Source organism: Bombina bombina, chromosome 3 (genome assembly GCF_027579735.1).
Source record: "Bombina bombina isolate aBomBom1 chromosome 3, aBomBom1.pri, whole genome shotgun sequence".
Taxonomy (NCBI): Eukaryota; Metazoa; Chordata; class Amphibia; order Anura; family Bombinatoridae; genus Bombina; species Bombina bombina.
In genome coordinates, this window is record NC_069501.1 from 43,877,105 (window position 1) to 43,895,842 (window position 18,738).

Consider the following 18,738-nt stretch of genomic DNA (forward strand, 5'->3'; position numbering starts at 1 on the left):
CACTGTTCTACTATGGGCACTAAGGGACACTAAACAATTTGTTTTATTTAAGTTTGAGTAAAGTTCTACTTACTGTGAATGTTCTCCCCATGGACCAGCACATAAATGACACAACGTATTTATTTTTAAAAATGAAAAATGTCTGGTTACTTGATCTCTCCTTTGTGCCCCCCTCCCATTGCAGTGTATATGATTTAATTCATAAAGACAAAGGCAGTGTCTTTCTGCTTCTCTGTATAAGATTGAGTAGGCCGGACCTGCTGCGCGGGGGAAGATGAGGTATCTGTTTAATATCCCACACTGCAGGACACAGATTGTACATTATAATGTAGTCTACAAATGTAAAATGTGCATTACGATGTACAAAGTATGTAAAGCAGGCAGCCATGTGTACTTTACATTTCAATGCCTCCTAAGAGTCACACGCTAGCCCATTTTCTTTTGGCCACTATTACACCACTGATACCGACACAGGGGGGTGGGCAGTTGCCCAGCCCACCCATCCTCACAGTATTAAAAAAATCAGTTTGGGAAACCGGGGCTGATATGATTTATATCATTTGAAGTTAAGAGGCATAAAGCAATTAATATATTTTAAAACAATGCCGACCACAGCTAGTCCAGCCCACCAGGCGTTCACCCGGCTGGCCAATCCATCCCTGGGTTAGAGAACTGGCACATATTTTCCCCTTTATTCTTGCTTATGTATTCAGCAGACTTTATGGGCAATTCTGTTGCAGCAGTCAAGGTTGTCCATTATCTCTATTGCCATTTAACTTAAGCCATGCTATTGAGTACCAGGTCTCTCTTGGGCACAATATGGGATTGTGTAGACTGCATGGGTTAGTGATAGAGGCACATCAATAAATAAATTTTCATACGGACTATTTCAGACTTTTTGCAAATCTGTTTATAAACGTCACTCAAAGCAAATGTGAGAAGATTAATGAAGTAAAGAAAAGGTATCGTCTTGTTTCCACAAAAAAAATATTTTTGATGTGGTTCGCGCCTTTAAGTTCTATCTTCAGGCTACTAAGGAGTTTAGACAATCTTCCTCTATGTTATAGATTCGGGGAAGCATAAGGGGCAGAAGGCTACTTCGACTTCTTTATCTTTTTGGTTAAATAGTGTTATCCTCTGTTAGTAGTCTGGATGGTTTTACAGAAATAGTTTCCCTGCATCTCTAGACTAAACTCTCAATACTTTAACTGAGAGGTTGACATGACTACTTATAACTCCAGTCCTATCTTGAAGGGCAGATACCCTTTTTCAGGACTCTCGGAATCTGACACTTCTCTGCCACCTCCTTATGTGACGAAAGGCAAAGAATGACTGGAGTAATGAGGAAGTGGGAGGGATATTTAAGCCTTTGCTGCCTCCTGGTGGCCAGGTGTTGCATTTCCCAACAATAAGGAATGAAGCTGTGGACTCTCCCTATCTTAGGAAGGAAAGAAATTCATGCCTTTTCTGATTTAACACCTGCAGTGTAATTAGCTTTAATGTCACTGAGCCTCCCTATACAGCATGGTAACTTAATATTAATATATGCGACAGACTTTTCCAGATATACTCCCGCACAAGCCAACACAAATATGATTAAATTTCTACCCATACAACAATATTAGTTGTAAACCATTGACATTGTAAATGAGGAAAAGGAAACGCTGGGTCTTCCAGCGAGTTTAAAGAGTTTATTTGAAGCAGGCTTCCATACAGGACATCAGGTAAGCTCCTATCTTATGTGTTTCATGCATGAACACATGCACTTCAGAGATCGGACATTGACATTGTACACAGGTTGTAACAAGTCATTGGTTTCACTCCATATATCACCTGTACCATTGAATTTAACACATACCAAAAATACATGAGGATATTTGACGATGATCGAACTGCTGAATGTCAAAACCCAACAAGAATACAGAATATATACACCCTCTTTTTGAAAAGTTAGGGGGACTTCTATTCCCAATAATTTCATATTTAGACCCAAAGGAATCCTTGATTTGAGCCTAAAGATCCACTATATCTTTTAGCCAGTAGCCAAGCCAGATATCCCCCCTCTCCTTGGTTCAGTCACCTTTTCAATAGCAGACCACCTAAAAGGTGTTAAATACACAATTGTGGTTTTCTACAAGATGCTGAACCAAAGTAATCGAGGATCTGCCTGTACCGATAGTAGATAAAGGTTCCCTGATACAAGATTTGATGTCTCTAGAAGTTAACCCCTACGTACTGTACCCCACACTGTTCAGGTCATACGTAGAGGTACAATTTAAGCAGGACTCTATGTAAGAGACATTAGTTACATGGGACCTGAAAGTTAGTGGTTTTCACATATTCGCACTTCGTGACCACATTTGAACATCCCCAAGTATCTGAACCATGACCTTGCAGGTTGGTCTGTGGATTTCAGTTGTGTTGGTGATAATGGCCCTATTGTATGACATTTCTTATAGGAGCATCTGAGACCCTCCCTCACAAGAGTAGTTTGCTTAACTGCAGCCAATATGGGAACATTTTTCACACTATTACAAATTGTGTGATATTGTGCACTAAACCCTGCAAAAAAGGTTAACCCCTTTGAACTCAATTTCCCCTTTTACCTTCACAATCTTATAAGAATCCCTTACAAGGGAACCTAACTCTTTCCTTGCTCTTTTGGATGTCAGAATATTTGTAATTTCTCACCCTTAAGTCCAGTTGATTGGCTTCACTACAAATAAAATTCCACTACGGCATATGTTTAGGGTGACAACTCTAGCCATGTAAAACATTTCCCAGATCCTGGTTTATGGAAGATTTTGGATATTCTGCCATCATCCTGTCCTATCAGAGTGAGAGCCAGAAAAAGAATGTGTAGTGTGGCATTCAAACCCACCTGATTAACATTTAGCCATTCTACAAAATCTGGAATGGAATCCATAGGGCCACACCAACAGATTTATAAACCTCCCATACAGCTTTATAAGGGATCTATATGATTTATGTCCAAAGATGTGGACCAACTCCCACCAACCTAGCAGTTTGGCATAGGAGGGGGGCAAACTCAGCCCCCATAGCTGTACTAAATCACTGGATTGAACACCCCCTGAAACTGAATGAAAATGTGGGTCAACAGAAAAATGACCACTGATAATATAATTCTAGAAGAATAATGAAGCCACACACATTTTTGTTCTCTTTTAAAGGAAATTACATTTGAGAACAGAACCCCCCTCCCCAAATCTAATATGTAATGGGTGTTACAGCAAGTACCTTATGAAACCACCATCTGAAATCAAGAGTGTCATGTGACCCATCAATTAACTTACTATAGATTGTTATGTCAGAACAAAAAGACAACCTGTTAAATGAGATTTTTTATTTCAAACTTTTCTAAGAAAATCACATCTATCCCTTTAAAAGAGATTTACATTTTGTAACTAGTCCGACAGTCACTTTCCACTTGGTGGCACAATAAATATTAACCCCCTCATTAGGGGATGCAGGTGTTTAACACAAGTGCTGAAGTTTCCATGGACCCCAATACACATCAGTAGCTTAGGTGGGTGCGGCGATAACACTGACAAAAAGGTATCTACATACTAGTGCAAGAGGGTCTAATGTATAAATCCTAATGCTACACAGAGGGGGGTTAATAATTCACTCTTGTTTGACCAGTTCTTTGCTAGCATCATCCTTCAGACGGGCCTTCTTCTCCAGATTCATATTGGCCAGCGATTCATGTCTATGGGCAGCCTGCAAGAAAAAGAACACAGCTTAGACTAAAAAACCCCCCCACAAAGTTCGGTTTACATTTACACCCCTAAAGTTAGCCACAATTAATTAACCCCCCCCCCCCAACTGCCCTCCTGCAGAAGCTTTTTCTTATGAGGCATTAGGCAGTAAAGACTGAGAACCTTTACTGCCTGCACCCTAAGAACACAACATCCCCCGTCACCTGCTCCTTACAAACTAAACTAGAGACTCATTTTATAGGTCAAAGGTAGACTACATTTTTGCACATAGTAACGAATCATTTTTTTGGGGGGTTTTCACAAACATGTGGGACTGCAATGGGAACTGTGTGCCCCCACGCATGCAAAACTTGTATATGGGCTGGTGGAAGGAGGCGATTTTATTGAGCGAGTCTATGAACACGTACACTAAAGATATTCTTCATTGGTCCATATCACTTGTTCTCACGCCTCTCCCAACAGGCCAGATTTTCTGTATTACCTTGTGTGAGCAGCTAAAATAACCATGCTTACTAATCAGCTGATTTAATCTGTGCTCCAGTTCAGATAGCCTCAAAATGTGGCCTGAGGAGAGGTTTGAAAAACAGTTGTCTAGAAACATTGATCACCTGTTAATCATTTGGATTGGTAGCAATAAAAGGTTGGAGGAAATAAGTTAAACCCTTTTGGATTAAATTGATTTATGAAGGAAGATCATAGGGAGATTCAATTCCTAGACCTCATAATTAGGAGAAGACACAGATACTCTGATCCAGACTCTTAAGAGGATATCCTGTAAAAGCATTGGGCTTAAAAAAAAAAAAAATTCCCCATCAGAGTCCTTATTCAGATGGTAAAAACAAAACTATGCAGGACAAAGGGAGCCTAGCTGTACCCCAATGTTTAGCAGTCAGTCAATTTATGCATTTACAAAAAAGGGTTAAAATTTTATCCAGAGAAATCAGGAGCACAATCCCTTCTGTGCAATAGCACTTGCAATACTCTACATCAGAGTAAGAAGTTTCAGTATCAGTTCACTTATTGTGCATTGAGCATATGCCTCATGCACCAGCCTGTAAAATGCAGCACCTGCAACGCCTCATGCGCCAGCCTGTAAAATGCAGCACCTGCAACTATTCAGGTTGCTGACAGATACCAGGTGCTGCTAGCTGTGAGCAGGGTCAGTGTTTGAATGCAGATGTACATGCATCTTAATTTTATGTTTAACATTTAAGAGGTTCTCCCCCAATAGGCAGCTTATAGGCCCTACCTACTAAAAAGGTCTGAATTCCATGGTAATCTCATGTAGGAGTGCAAGATAATGCAATTCCATATACCCTCAAAACAGGGAGTCCCAGGGGAGAGCTATGAAAAACCAGGCTTCTACTCTACAAAACTAGGAATCTTGTCTGCAGTTCTGAGATGCAGGCCTGGCTAAATGTCACAAGACACTTAACTAGACTTCCTACCTTCAGTAGCCATGTAAAGGATTAGCCCAAGAGTAGTGGCCAACTGCTGGTCACATGAAAGAAAGTGTCCAGGAACTCTGAAGAGGCGCCAAACTGTAGATTTTAGAGGCTTATAGCATATACTGCAGTATCCCAACAATCCATTTACCAATGCTTAAGTGGATAAGCTGGTATAAAGAATATAGTTTGTTATTCTTAGATGATCGGTCTGCTGGATCATCAGTGGTCAAATACAAAGAAGCTGAGCCAAACCATATTATACTGCACAGTAGGGCAAAGGGACAGAACTTGCGGTTACATATAGTAACCATCAGAAGACTCCAGCTAACACTGCTATATTTCAGTCATTGCTTGCACATTAAATAGTTTAGATTTAATATCTCTACTAATATATTCAAAGCAATGACTAACCTGATAATATGCAGATGTATGTATCTAGCATTAGTGTTTAGGATCCCTTCAATCTGACTTAAATATGCTTTAACAGGAATAAAATGGTGTCTGAGCTCACTTTAGACAAACGTTGCCAAGAAGAGATGCCAGAGTCCACGTGTCCTGCTATTAATAGTTTTATTGACCTTACAAGCCCTCAGCATCCTGTTATATGTCTGCAGCAGAAGGGACAATGTGGTTCTTTAGTGATACTATGAGCAGACTTATTCCCAATGATTTGATAAGAGGGACTTTGCATACATTTTCCTCAAAACTGTTCTAAATGGCAGTGCACCGCCCATAATGAATAGAATACAATTTAAAGCATAAACAATTTTACAACAGTGTGTAAATTAGGAGGAAACAGTGTGTTATAATTATAATTTATGAACTGTGTACTGAGTTAGACAGTGAGTTTATTCATTAGTAATGACCACAAAGTTGAATTTAACTTTTCACTAATAATGCAAGTCTTACATACAAGTGGCAACTATCCCAGTTAGAAAGAGTGCAAGTTGTTGATAAACCCAAAACTAGCAAAGAAAAAGTATGGAAGGCAAAGAACTTAAACCGCAGAGACCCATTAACTAAAAGGTGGCACACAAAGGTTCCAGACTTAAGGATCTGTCTGCCCGCCTTCGTGGTGAAGGGCAGAGAACAAAGTCAGTCAACTGCTCGCATGTACCATTGCATGAGGACTTTGTGCAATGTTGCCCCTTAAGAGCAGAGCCTGTTAATCACCCTGTAAATGTATCAGGGGGTGGTAAGTAGTCCTATTGCCCCCCCAACTCTTGCAGCTATTTCCCCCTCAGGGGGCAGTAGCGCCTACTTCAGCAAGTCACTCACCCGCTTCCCAGACACAACCATTCCGATGCAGCCCATAATAGTCAGTGCAATCATGAGGTACGACATCTTCACACGAACTTTATTTTTTGCCATGTCCACCATCTCATACCTAAGGACAATAAAGATTACATCTTACATACATGGTTATGGCAACCTATGTAGAGTTAGGTTTCTATATTCACAATATGATAATTTCATATTTAAGATCTAAGTTGTTTTTCTCCTGGCTGCAAAGGTTTAACCTTACATGCCACATTCTAGATGAAACTCCATTAAAATAAAGGTAGGACAGTTTTTTAAAAAGAATTTAAAATACCTGTTAGAATTTTTTTTTTTTAGACCAGAGACAGCCCTTGAAAAGCTCTTAAAGTATACTCATCGCCTCCACAATTATTCATTAGAGGCAGATATAAATTATCACCTGCACTAATCAAACAATCAATGTGTATCAAGTAATTTAAGGGTTCTAAATTACTCAGCACACACTAGTCTGAAGTAGGAAAACTAGTTTGCACACTGACCATTGAGGAAACTCATTAACGTCACTAAATTTGCAGATAAAAAAAAAAAAAAAAAAAAAAAAAAAAAAAACCTGCTGGGCATGCCAGTGGTACAACTAAAATACCTATTACATAGGATATTTTTCAAGATTTCAGGCAATTTCTCAAGAACCTGTCAACCTGCAAACGCCAATGCAGCATCACATGGCAAAAAGTAACCTTGCACAAGAGCACTCGTGCAATGCTGCCCCCTGCAGTTGGTTGTGTGAGCAGGAGCAGCATTGCAAAGAGTTCTCTTGTACAAGGTTACATATGTGATTTATCTTACCACCACTTTCAGGTACTTAAATCTGAAGATGCAGGAGACTAATAAGCCTCTCCCCAGAGAGTAGATAAGGTACTCACGAGACAAACTCTGGAATATCTTCATCTTTTTTGAAACGTCCTCCCCATAGTAGGATTTTTCTCTCCATATTGGAGGGTCTGTGTCCTGGGACTTTTAATCTTGCACCTGAAGTTGACAAAAATCAAAACACAAACACATTGATAGGACAGAATGAAATGTATTATAAATCATAACCAAAAACAAACCTTCCAGCAGGACTGCAGTAGTCCATAGCTTTTCTATTTTTTGTACACTGTTGGACCTACCAGCATTAAGAGGTTTGCCTGGTTTAAGGAATCAGAACCTACCACTCTCCTTGGGCTTGGCATTCTCTGGATTTGCACACAGCCATCTCCTGTTCACTGTGTGATCTGATCCCAGGGTCTTCAGCAGGGGTTTCTGTTGCAGCACTGTTGACTTCTCTGCAGGAAGCACAACAAAATGTTTTTAATTCAGCCTGATTTGCCCCATTTTCTATCACCCACAAGTACTTGGTCTAGTTTTCCACCCCCTTTTGCAAAAATGTCAGGACAGCAGACTGAAAAACCCACAGCACAGCTATCCTACATCAAATGTTAAACTGAAAATGTCAGCCTCCTTCCATGATATTTACTATCCCCTTATCTATTAGGTATCAAACCCCCTCCAAAAGTGTAGTACAACACCCAATTGATAGTGTAGAGCACATGCTCAGCTCATTCCTAAAGTAACAAGCAACCTTACAGGAGCATATTTACCTAGAAGACAAAAGCTTGGTTGCTGCAAGCCAATTCACTACACAAGGAGACTCCACAGGCTCATTCCTTACTGTTGGGAAATACTTAATCTGGCCACCAGGAGGAGGTTGAGACACCCCAGCCAAAAGCTTAAATACCTCCCACTTCACCCACTCATTCTGCCAAGGGAACAAGGAACAATAGGAGAAATAAAGTATAAATGGTGCCAGAAGAAAAATATAGTTTAGAGGGCTGGCCATCGGATAACATGAGCAGGGGCCATGGACTCCTTATACAGAAGGAAATTAAATCATCTAGTAAGCATAATTTATGTTTTCCTTCTTAATATAAAGGAGTCCACGGCATCATTCCTTACTGATGGGAAACATACCCAAGCGCTAGAGGACACTGAATGATAACTGGAAGGACAAAAAGAGGTGGACCCTATTCTGAGGGCACCACAGCCTGCAAAACCTCTCCCGAAAGTTGCTTCAGCCAAAGCAAAAACATCAAACTTGTAATATTTGGAAAAAAGGTATGCAAGGACCAGGTAGCCACCTTACAAATCTGATCCATAAAGGCCTTGTTCTTAAAGGCCCAAGAGGAAGCCACTGCTCTAGTAGAATGAGCTGTAATCCTCTGAGGAGGTTTATCTCCCGCTGTCTCATAAGCAAAGCAGATAACACTCCTCAACCAAAAAGATAAGTCGAAGAGACGGACACTTATGCTTCCTAGAATAGACAACCAAGAAGTTTCTCTAAAATCCTTAGTAGCCTGAAGATAGAACTTAAGGCACAAACCACGTCCAAATCCTGAAGCAAACGTTCCTTTGAAGGATTGGAACCCAAGGAAGGAATCAATCTCTTGATTAATGTTGCGGTCTGACATGACCTTAGGAAGAAAACCTAACTTGGTACGTAGGACAGCCTTATCAGAATGGAACACCAGATAAGGAGGCTCACATAAGGCAGCAATCTGATACAATTTAATGTCAATTTCATGCATAGGCTCAAACAGAGCCCGTTGCAAAACCTCAAGGACAAGATTTAGACTCCAAGGAGGAGCCTTAGATCTAAACAGAGGTCTGATCCTAATCAGAGCCTTAACAAAAAGGACTGTACATCTGGAAGCCCCGAGAGCCTCTTGTGCAGTAAAACAGTCAGGGCTGAAACTGTCCCCTCAGGGAACTGGCAGAAAGGTCCTTCTGCAGTCCACCCTGGAGAAATGAAAGTATCCTGGCAACCTTAACCTTATGCCAGGAAAATAAACGTTCTACACACCTTGATAGATGCGACGAGTAACTGGCTTACTAGCTTGAATAAGTATCAAACAGTCTACATGCAGTCAGCCTCAGAGAATCGAGATTGATGAACAAAAGGACCTTGTTCCAGCAGATCCCTGCGACAAGGTAACTTGCACGGAGGAGATGACATCCCCACCAGATCTGTGAACCACATCCTTCAAAGCCACAATGGAGCAATCAGTATTACCGATGCGAGCCACTAAACGAGGAAGGAGTGGTAACGGCAGAAAAAGGTAAATTAGACTGAACCTCCAAGGCACTATGCATCTATTAGCTCCACCTGAGGATCCCTGGACCTCGATCCATATCTGGGTAGCTTGGTATTGAGACCCATCTCCAGCATCCCCCACCTGTTGCATATCTCCATACACACTTCGGGATGGAGACACCATTCCCCCAGATGGAGATTGCTGAGAAAATCCGCTTCCTGGTTGTCCACACCTGGAACGTTGATCACTGGCAGTGAACAGCTGTGAGCCTCCACCCACTCCAGAATCTGAGATACTTCCCTCACTGCTAGGGAGCTTCTCGTTCCACCATGATGGTCGATGTAAGCCACTGGAGTTATATTGTCCAATTGGAATCAGATAAACTGGGACAAACCCAGAGCATTGAAGATTGCCCGAAGTTCCAGAATGTTGATTGGGAGGGGAGCATTCCTCCTGAGTCCACAGGCCCTGTGCCTTCTTGGCACCCTAAACAGCTCCCCATCCTGATACTTATATCCAGTCACAATCTCCTAGGATGGTCTTAAGTAGTATGTCCCTCAGGACAGTCAACAAGAGCGATTCTCTCGACCGGTTGGCCAGAGAAATCTGTTGACAGATCCAAATGATCGCTGTTCCACTGCCTCAGCATGCACAGTTGCAACAGTCTGAGACGGAACCTGGCAAAATGAATGATGTCCATGCTGGACACCATGAGACCAATCTCCTCCATACACTGAGCCACAGAGGGCCTTAAGGAGGTCCAGAGGAGAAGACATGCCGAAGCTAGCTTGCAACGTCTCTGGTACGTTAAATATATTTTCATGGATATGGAGTCTGTTATAGAACCCAGAAATTCCACCCTGGTGCTTGGAACAACAAGATTACTCTTTTCTAGAGTTATGTTCCATCCATGAGATCAAAGGAAAGAAGAGATTACAAATGGTCCTCAGCCAGATGAAAAGATGGTGCTTTTAACAGAATCTCATCCCAGTAGGGAGCTACTGCTATACCCTGGGTTCTGGCAACGGCTAGAAGAGCCCCTTTTTTTATTTTTGATTTAGATAGAGCATGCAATTTTAAGCTACTTTCTAATTTACTCCTATTATCAATTTTTCTTCATTCTCTTGCCAACTTTATTTGTAAAAATCCTTGGAGCAGTAGCTAGACAAAATGGAAGTGCTGGTCCAGGAACGCAAACCTTAGGAACTGTAAGTGATCCTTGTGGATTGGAACGTAAGGTAAGCATCCTTCAGATCTACAGTGGTCATGAACTAAGGACCTTATCTCCATCTTGAACGAGGGGACATTTAGAAATTTCTATAAGCACTTTAGGTCCAGCATTGGGCAGAAAGTTTCCTCCTTTGGGACCACGAAAAGGTTTGAGTAGTATCCCAAACCTCTTTCCGCGATAAATAACGGGACAATGACTGAGGACAGATCCTGCACACACCCCAGAAAGGCTTCCCTCTTTTCTGGTCTGGAAGAGGGGCCTGAGAGGAGAAATCTGACCTTGGTGGACGACACTTAAAACCCATCTTGTATTCCTGAGCTATGACCTCCAGGACCCATGGATGCTGCAAGACCTTGAACCAATCATCTAAAAATAGCAACAGTTTGCCCACTACAGAATCCAGCACCGGAATGGGGGCCGCAGCTCTTTAATGTCGATTAAGTCTTGGTGGGCTTCTTGCTCTGCATGGATTTATTCCAGGACTGAGTCGGGTTCTAATAACTCTTGGTTTGTTCGGGCTTAGTGGAGGGTTGCCGTCGTTGGGATTTCTCAGAAGGAAAATTAGAAACTTCTTTCTTAGAAGAGTTTACATCTTTTTATCCAACGGTTCCCTGAACGACAAGCTATCCTCAAGCGGGATAGTACTTTTGACAAGCGTGGAGATAGTGCCATACACCTTAGGGGCAGAACCAAACGCCAATCGAGTCCGGGAATCATTTTTTAAAGGAAGACCAAGGGGAAAAAGATCCAATTCTGTCCCATTCGTTCTTAATAATGTTTGCCATCTTTACAGCAACAGGATAAGTTAAAGGCACTACCACCCCCTTTCTTCGTAAACTGTCTAATTTAGGAATCAAAGGTTCATCAGGCAGCTTGGCTTCTGAAACCTAATGTAGACAGGACTTCCTTTAGAAGAAAGCATAAGTGCTCAATCTTAAACCTAAAAGCTGGTTCCTCCACAGCAGGAGGGTTAGAGACAGCAGACCCTGTCCCAGAAAGTTCACCCTCTGAAGCTTCAGATAACAGAGCAGAAAAATCCAATAAATTAACTGATGACCCCAGGGCAGGAGAGCCATGTTTAACCTTTAGCTGGGCAAGGTAAAACACTAAGGGCCTCAGACACCACCGTTTTTACCTGCGCAGTAAAATCTGATGGTAAAGAGCCCCCTCCAGGTGGAGGATTAAGCGTGCTATGGGAAGCGGCATGTGTAGGAGATAAATGTTGGGTATGCACCTCACAGGATGGCGAGTTTTTAGAGGTGGATGGCTCAGTGGTACTAAAAGGGTTAACCTTTGACAATGTTGTCAAGGCATGTGGAACATAGTTGAAGGTGGGCATACCAAGGCCTCCTCACAATATAATCAGGTATTACTCTTTGGAATAGAGGGAGTACCCTCTAATATCTCAGAATCCTCCATAGCTTAAAGGGACACTGAACCCATTTTTTTTTATTTTTGATTTAGATAGAGCATGCAATTTTAAGCTACTTTCTAATTTACTCCTATTATCAATTTCTTCATTCTCTTGCCAACTTTATTTGAAAAAGGCATCTAAGCTTTTCTTGGTTCATAACTCTGGACAGCAGTTTATTGGTGGATGAATGTATCCACCAATCAGCAAGGACAACCCAGGTTGTTCACCAAAAATGGGCCGGCATCTAAACTTACATTAAGATAAAGAAAATTTGATAATAGGAGTAAATTAGAATGTTGCTTAAAATTTCATGCTCTATCTGCATCACAAAAGAAAGATTGGGTTGAGTGTCCCTTTAAGCTAATGACAGCAGGACACAAAATAAACTATTTCTCAAAAAAAAATAAGCCCCTTTATACTCCCAATGACTGGGGCACTCACCACCTCCTAGACCCAGACAATGCAGAGAAATAGCGACCTCCGACAGCCAGCTTAGTCAGGAAAGAGGAAATAAAGAGACTACTCCTGGTCAGATGGTGCGCAAGGCAGGACTGCCCCTGCTACGAGATAAAAAAGCGCACCAAGCTGCGCAGCACCCAAAGTGAAAGTAAAAACCTGTGGGTTCCAGCCCTATAACGGACAGCCTATGAGCCTAATAAATCTCACATAAAATCAAAGCATCACATTTGATTAATCCCCACTGTTCAATAATCCCCCTGAGATATTAACCCATGATTCTATTAAGATAAAAAGGAGCCACACTGTGACCCAGTCTTCTAGCGTTTTCAACATATGTAAAAATTGAAACGATCTTACCAAAATCCAATGCTGTGGAACAGAAATGCAGCCTTTCAAGTGTGAGACTTGTAGCATCGCTCCTGACATGGACTTGAGTGAGAAAACCGGCAGTGAAACTCGTCAACACTGATTGCTTAGAAGCTGTTAGCAGGTAGTCTGGATGGGTTCACAAAGACTCCCTGCATCTCCAGACTAACTTCCGTCAAAGCTCTCACTTAGGAAGGGTATCTGCCCTTCGATATGGGACTGGAGTTTAAGTAGTCTTGTCAACCTAAGGAACTACTCCGAAATCTGACAATTTTCGGCCATTCTCCTGTGACGAAAGGCAAAGAATGACTAGGGGATAGGGGAAGTGGGAGAGGTATTTAAGCCTTTGGCTGTGGTATCTTTGCCTCCTCCTGGTGGCCAGGTTCAGTATTTCCCAACAGTAAGGAATGATGCTGTGGACTCCATACACATACAATATGCAAGAATTAGATGCACTGCATAGTTTTCAGTCCAATACCCCTTAGTTGCACGTCACCTACATACACGATCCAGACTAATGTCCAACAGCACAAGATTATCTGCTCCATGTGAGCAAAGAATGTTAAAGGGACATTAAACCAATTTTTTATTATTTCATGATTCATATAGAAAATGAGATTTCAGAAGTCTAAATGTACATCTATTTTCTAAATTTGCTTCGTTCTTAGTACCCTTTGTTGAAAATGCCTAGGTAAGCTCAGGAACCGCTGACTGGTGGCTGCACATACATGCCTCATGTTATAGGCTCACAAGGTGAGCAGCAACCTCCCAGTAATGCATTGATACTTCAAAGGATACCCAGAGAACAAAGCAAATTCTATAGAAGTAAATTGGAAAGTTGTTAAAGAAAAAATTGCTTAGCTTCTATCTGAATCATAAAAGAAAATAGTTTAGCTTCCTTTTAAGCACCGGTCAAAACACTCAAATAGCAGATTAATGGATTGTGGCGTTGCACACTTTATGTACTAAAGTTACTAGATCTCAACTGGAAGAAATTATATTTAGATTCATTTCTGTTTGACCAATAACGTTTTTGGCAGAAGTATTTCCTATGCAGCTTTTGTCATATTTGCTTTTATCAAACTTGGCTGTCCTTCCTGAAGCCCGGGTATAAAGAGCAGACAGCTGTGTGGCATGCTATGATGGAGGAATACACATCCCATTCAAATAAATGCTCATTTACATATGAAAAAAAAATAATTCGGTTTCAGAAGAAAACCATTTTGACAAAGACTTCTATTTGCACAAGAACAAAATAGCATCAGTCTTACCCAGTGTTAATGCCAAGTAGTCTTATGTCTAATAAAGATCAAGAATTAAATGGCAGACTAGTCTGAAGGCTCAACAAATTCCCTTCTAGAGTGTTATATTAATTCTAGGGAAAGAAGTGTCTGATACTCCAGTCATGTTACCTCTCCCCATATCTTCCTCCAAGCTTTACTTTAATAAAAAAAAAAAAAAATCTGACCTTTAAGAAGGCCATATACCCATCTCATAGCCTCCTTTAGACTGTTTTTAGATTATATACTGTACTTCATTATGGATATGATCTTCAGAAATTTAAGTCCTATTCAAGTTGAGGCCTAACTAGTGATGAGCCAATTCACATATCCTTTTCTGCTGCTAATTTCCTTAAAGCAAGCCGTGCTTACCAAAAAAAATATAAAGTTCTGAAATCACTTTAACTGGACAGTCAACACCAGAATTTGTTGTTTAAAAAGATAATCATTTTATTACCCATTCCACAGTTTTGCAGAACCAAGAGTTATAATATACTTTTACCTCTAATTACCTTGTATCTAAGTCTCTGCAAACTTCCACTTTTCAGCTCTTTTGACAGACTTGCATTTTAGCCAATCAATACTCACTCCTAGGTAACTTCACGTGAGCGCAATGTAATCTAAATGATTACACATGAACTAGAGCCGTCTAGTGGTGAAAAACTCAAAATGCATTTAGATTAGAGGCAGCCTTCAAGGTCAAAGAAATAAGCATATGAACCTCCTAGGTTTAGCTTTCAACCAATACCAAAGCAAAATTGCTGACAAAAGTAAATTGGAAAGTCGTTTAAAAATTACATCCTTGATAACCTACCTATCAAATGCAGATTTTTTTTTTAAACCGCATCGCAGGGTTGTTTGCCAGTCACAGCCAATCCACCGTGAGTGATAGACTGCCTTTTTGGTAATCTAAATTGCTGTAACTGCAGGTGAAGTAGGAGCAGGGCCAGTTGAGCAGTCAGCAGAATCCAAAAGCTAAATGTAACCCAGCCTTAAAAAAAAAAAAAAAAGCACATTTGCCTTGTGTGGTATAGGGTTAAATGCTTGCCAGGAGTTAATGTAATGCAGGGGGTGGGTTCTCATTTTCCCCCCACAAAGAGAACACATAAGCTTGAGTTGGTTATGAAAAATGGCAAGCAACAAGGAATAAGAAAGTAATTTGGCATTTAAATATCCCTTTAAAGCAATGTGTACTGTTGAAATAGTATTAATGTCATTAAATTAAAAGTTATCAAAAGGGTCCGATCAAATTTAGCTCTTAAAGGGACTCAGACTAATCTTCTTAAAATGTTAAAGGTAATATAATAAGTCTGCTTTTGTTGTAAGATACCATTGAAAATGCTGTAAAGGGACACTCAAGTCAAAATTAAAAACTCACGATTCAGACAGAGTATGCAATTTTAAACAACTTTCCAATTTACTCCATGGGAAAAAAAATATAGTTAGTCTTTATATTTAAACTGAGTTACCAGCTCCTACTGAGCATGAGCAAGAATTCACAGAAGCGTGTATGCATTTGCAATTGGCTGTCACAAGGTACGTGTATGCATTTGTGATTGGCTGATGGCTGTCACATGGCACAGGGGGAGTGGAAATAGACAACTTAAAATATTCAAAAAATAAATCTACTCATTTAAAGTGCAGACTAAGTGCTATTCCATTGTCTGAGTATCTTGATTATGCAAATCTACTTTGTTGACTGGTTCTTTTAATGCCTCCACCATCGTACTGACCCTGCAACATTCTGTGTTAGCAGAGAAGACCGGTAAGTAAATCACACAAAGTGCCCAGGTGCGCGCAGGGGAGACCGGTAAATCACACAAGGCCCAGCACGCAGGTGCGCGCAGGGGAGACCGGTAAATCACACAGTGGGAGGTGGAGCAAAGGGCATTTAAATGTCATTTCTATTAAAAAGCTAAAGCACATTACAACTGGTGAATTAAGCTCCAGCTAATATAATCACTAGACCTGTTCATACAAAGGGTAACGTTTACCATCACTATGGCACATGCACAATACTGGGGATACCACAGTATGCTGTCATGAAAGAGAGCCAAGATAAGAGTGAGGTTAGTTGTGTGCTATTAGTAAGGAACCTCACATGAAGAGCTCCTGACCATCTCTAAACCTACACAGTGCAGTTGTTATCTACAGGACCAGATGTTACTAAAGCTACTGCCGTTTCATTGCAGATTACTACAAAGCATTTGCAGCACCCTCTGTATTAGAATCACTCATGTACATGCACACTTGCACAGCCCGTGCTCATGCACGCCCCTCCTGCGCGCACAGAATAGTAAAAACAATGCTACCGCGCGCACACAGCGATAAACCACCGTGTCACACTTATTTAGACTACCGATAGTCACATTCCGTTCAACGCACAGCAGCTACGTACAAACAGCCGCAAAACTACATATGACCTAATTGTGGGCCCCAGAACGCATTAACAACATTAAGGCTCCTGCGCACCGGGGAGGGACGTCACAACTCACCAACCAATGCGCGCAGTCCGCTCCTCCTTAGCACCGCTCCCCACATCCTTCCTTCGCGTATAATGCAGAAAGCAATGTCAACAGGACCGCTGTGATGTCACACCAAAACCACGCCCTCTGCTCAGAAGCCTCTGGGAGCGCGAGAGAGTTTATGTAAGAATGTGGCAACCAATCACATTGCTTCAGTTTATTGACTGGGCGGGGCTTACAATGTCAGAGAGGTTTAGGACGCTGCCTTGTTGCGTGGCACGCGCTCTAATCTAATGTGAACGTCAAATATTTAGTGGCATGCACTGCTCTTTTAAAATATATTGGCTGTTCTGATGTATTTTGTAGCAGATATTTTGCAAAGCACTGCAGCACATAAGTGTAATTGCTTACTTCCAGAAGTGAATGGGACAAGCAACCCAAAACATTTCCTTCATGATTCAGATAGACCATTACATTTTAAAGGAACGGTGTAAAAGCCGGAACGGAACGGAACAGGCCTTTTATGAAGGAAATTGATTTAAAATATAATGGGATGTGTTAGAGACTCTTGAGAACAATTTTAGGAACAAGAATATTTGTGATATAATAATTATTTAACCCTTTAACTACCAAAAAAGTGCCCGGAACCAAACATAACAGCCCGGAACAGCACCTTACCAGCAAACCAGATACACCAAATTCACAAGTCACACATGACTAAATGTTATAAGTGTAATCAGCCACAAACCATCCACAGAAACCACATTATGATATCTGTTCCGGCCTTTAATATACTTTATTATAAAAAGTGACTGAACAGCACCTTCCCAGCAAAATATACAGACCAAATTCACCAGCCACACATAACTAGATGTGATAAGTGTAATCAACCACAAACCATCCACAGAAACCACGTTCCAATACCCGTTCCGGCCTGTAAAATGCTTTTTCATGAAAAGTGACGGAACGACACCTTACCAGCAAACCAGATACACCAAATTCACCAGTCACACATGACTAAATGTTATAAGTGTAATCAGCCACAAACCACCCACAGAAACCACATTATGATATCTGTTCCGGCCTTTAATACACTTTTTTAATAAAAAGTGATGGAACGGCACCTTCCCAGCAAAATATACAGACCAAATTCACCAGCCACACATAACTAGATGTGATAAGTGTAATCAGCCACAAACCATCCACATAAACCACGTTCCAATACCTGTTCCGGCCTGTAAAATGCTTTTTCATGAAAAGTGACGGAACGGCACCTTACCAGCAAACCAGATACACCAAATTCACAAGTCACATGTGACTAAATGTAATAACTGTAATCAGCCACAAACCATCCACATAAACCACGTTCCAATACCTGTTCCGGCCTGTAAAATGCTTTTTCATGAAAAGTGACGGAACGGCACCTTACCAGCAAACCAGATACACCAAATTCACAAGTCACATGTGACTAAATGTTATAAGTGTAATCAGCCACAAACCATCCACAGAAACCACATTATGATATCTGTTCCGGCCTTTAATATACTTTATTATAAAAAGTGACGGAACGGCACCTACCCAGCAAAATATACAGACCAAATTCACCAGCCACACATAACTAGATGTGGTAAGTGTAATAAACCACAAACCATCCACAGAAACCACGTTCCAATACCCGTTCCGGCTTGTAAAACGCTTTTTCATGAAAAGTGACGGAACGGCACCTTACCAGCAAACCAGATACACCAAATTCACCAGTTTAGGGCTGCAACTAACGATTATTTTCATAATCGATTAATCAGCCGATTATTTTTTCGATTAATCGACTAATCGGATAAAAAGAGAATCAATAATAGTTTTCTATGTTTTAAATAAAATCCACATAATGAGTGTTACAAATATAAACTTCAGACTAAAACTTTACATTAATACAACTGTTTCTTC

General features: G+C 40.9%; 1 protein-coding gene across 1 annotated transcript; it reads right to left on the minus strand.

Annotated features, from left to right (window-relative positions):
• Positions 1–3,349: 3,349 nt before the first annotated feature.
• LOC128652845 (protein FAM162A) lies at positions 3,350–16,964 on the minus strand. Its single transcript, XM_053705812.1, has 5 exons — positions 16,825–16,964; positions 7,660–7,773; positions 7,372–7,477; positions 6,467–6,575; positions 3,350–3,741 (listed from the first exon to the last, which is right to left on the minus strand). The coding sequence occupies exons 1-5, from the start codon at positions 16,868–16,870 to the stop codon at positions 3,646–3,648; spliced, it is 471 nt and encodes a 156-aa protein (XP_053561787.1). The 5' UTR covers positions 16,871–16,964; the 3' UTR covers positions 3,350–3,645.
• Between the last annotated feature and the right edge of the window lie 1,774 nt (positions 16,965–18,738).